At 49.4% G+C, this 2,703-nt stretch overlaps 1 protein-coding gene across 1 annotated transcript; it reads right to left on the bottom strand.

The window, feature by feature from the left end:
• Positions 1–431: 431 nt before the first annotated feature.
• lrrc4ca (leucine rich repeat containing 4C, genome duplicate a) lies at positions 432–2,375 on the bottom strand. Its single transcript, XM_061077059.1, has one exon. The coding sequence runs from the start codon at positions 2,373–2,375 to the stop codon at positions 432–434; it is 1,944 nt and encodes a 647-aa protein (XP_060933042.1).
• Positions 2,376–2,703: the final 328 nt, after the last annotated feature.

Below are 2,703 nucleotides of genomic sequence, written 5' to 3'. Positions count from 1 at the left end.
CAGTTTACGGGGGGGGAATAGACATTTTTTTATATAATTTGCTTCAACATTTTGACAGATGCCTCCAAAGCATTTCAAAGCATATTAGTAAACCAAACCCATGGAATGAGAGGGAGAAAAGAAAGACATGAAGTAAGTGCTGAAAAAATAATTGCAGAATACAGTTTTTCTTGATTTAACCACAATATTTTTTTCTTAAATAAATAACTTCTGTTTTGTAAAGACACTTTTTGAAACAGTAGACATACCCTAATCCCAAAAGTCAATGAACAAACACCACCAGCCACTGATTTGGCAAAAGGCGAGTCTGTTTCTCCGCGTTTGAGCCGTAATCCTCACATCCAGTCATCAGTAATGTCCTGTCAGTCAAGTTTTTATGTTATTCCATCAGTTTTATAATGTCTCAATTTGAAAAAAAAAAGAAAAAAGTATTAGATCTGGGTCTCTTGTACATTGTCTTTTGAGCTGGCCCGGATTAACAAAGGTTCGTGCGCGGAGCTGTGTATGGAGTTGAGAGTGGCATGGTTGTACGCACTCTTGTAGGTGTTATAGTGGTTGAGGTGCTCATGCTCAAGGGGAGGCAGAGTCAGGTGGCCCTCCATCCCCTGGCCCCCTGTTACGCAGTCCTCGTCCACATTAATGATCTCAATAGTGCGTTGCGGTGCGTGGTGGTTCTGCTGGTGGTGCTGTTTGCGCATCTTGTAGAAGATAATCAACATAACGGCGGCCATTAGCGTGATCGCCACGAAGCAGCCGATGATGATCTTGGTCGTCTTCATCACCTCGTCCAAGCCGTTGAGTAGGCCGTCCCCGCCCAGCTCCGTGACGGGGATCGGGTAAGTCTTCTCCGTGGCGCGGGTGAAGAGCGGGGTCCGCAGCGTGGTGGTCGTTGTCGACGTGGCTGAGACAGACTCCCACGAGCTAGCCGAGGGGGTGGGGCCCACCTTCTGTTGCACACTGGTGGTGAAGCCCTCATTTTGCAGCGTCTCTATGGTCTCCACTGTTACCGTGGTGAAGTAGCTGAAGCTGCTGTTCTCTGTCGAGGACACGTTGAGTGTGGCGGAGGCTGTCGTGTTCCCGGCAGAATTACTAACCATACACGTATAGGTGCCTGTGTCCTGCATGGTGACGTTAGTGAAGTTCAGCGTGCCGTCGTTCAGCACCGAGATTCGGATCTTGTACGCTCCGTGTGTCATGATGGAGCCGTTCGGCGTAATCCAGCTCACAGAGGTCAGAGAGCTGGCTCTGCATTTCAACTCGGCAGCGCTCCCCTCTGTCACATTTAGGTCTGTGGGAGGCTCCACAATAACAGGAGCATAACAGTGAAAGTAGTTCTGGTCCAGCTCGCCGATGTACCGGCCCTTGTGGTGGGTGGGGGAGCTGCAGCGGGCACAGCAGCTAGTGTTTGCTGGGACCATCTCTTTGAGCCACCAGCTCAGCCAGAGGATGTCACAGTTACAATTCCAGGGGTTGTGGTGCAAGTGCACCCTCTCCAGGTGATGTAAAGGAGTGAAGAGATCGTGGGGCAACAGGGTGAGGTTGTTGTGGGCTAGGTTGAGCTCCACTAGCGACTGCAGGTCATCAAAAGAGTTCCTTTCTATGATCTGGATCTGGGCATGCATCATCCACAGCTTTTGCAAATGGATGAGTCCTTTAAAAGAGCCAGGCCGGATGACAGATAGCTGGTTCCCCGACATCTCCAGTTCATCCAGCTTCACCAAGGGTATAAGGTTTGGAATTTCCTTCAGATTGCACATTCCCAGATTTAAGTAGCGTAGATTGCTCAGCCCTTCAAAGGCCCCCTCAGAAATGTAGGTGAGCCGCTTGAGCTCCCCGAGGTCCAGCCGCCGTAATGAGGGCACTCTGTTGAAAGCATAGGAGGGAATGCTCTCCACGGGATTATTCCTCAGCCAAAGCTCCTTTAGTTTGGACAGGTACTCAAATGCCCCGTTTGGGATGGTGGTGAGGCGGTTATCAAAAAGCTCCAAGGTATTGAGGCTGGCCAGTCCATTGAAGGCACCCAGCTCAATTTTGCGGATGTGGTTTTTGCTCAGCTGCAGGATCTCCAGGTGTCTCAGATGCTTGAAGCTGTCCACCTTTATGACCTGAATGAGATTTTCCTGCAGATTCAGGTAGCGTGTGTTTGTCGAGATGCCATCGGGGACGTCCCGCAGGCCTCGGCGGGTGCAGATGACTTTGCTGAACTGGTTACTACAGGAGCAGACAGAGGGGCACGTCTGCGCACGTACCAGCCCTGCCACCACCAGCAGCTGGAGGGCCAGAAGCAGCACGAGCAAAGGGTCGGACAAGGCCCGGTTCCACCTAGGACCTCGCATCATCTGCTGCTGCTGATAGGAGGTCATCTTGTTTAACATTCATAATTCGTTGACTGGTCTTCCACTCTTTGGAAAGAGGATTTGGGCCCACTGGAAGAAAACGAGAGACAGAAGAGAGAGGAGATACATGAGTCAATTAAATTTATAAGTCTAATACGCAAAGGATTTACAGTATAAACAATTGTAATCCCCCAAAAAGTTTTCACCAAACAATATTCTCTAGACGTGTGTATCTGTTGTTGCATAGAAAGAAAGCACTGTCCACCAATACACAGAAAGTTGCCTCTTGATTGAGTGCCTCATATCACACTCTGTTTATGGCTGTACAGTATCTGTCGTAGCCTATAATAATCACACACATATACCC

The sequence above is a fragment of the Limanda limanda genome, chromosome 8, assembly GCF_963576545.1.
Source record: "Limanda limanda chromosome 8, fLimLim1.1, whole genome shotgun sequence".
Taxonomy (NCBI): Eukaryota; Metazoa; Chordata; class Actinopteri; order Pleuronectiformes; family Pleuronectidae; genus Limanda; species Limanda limanda.
The sequence above is the reverse complement of the archived record's forward strand: the minus strand, read 5'-3'. Positions and strand labels throughout refer to the sequence as shown.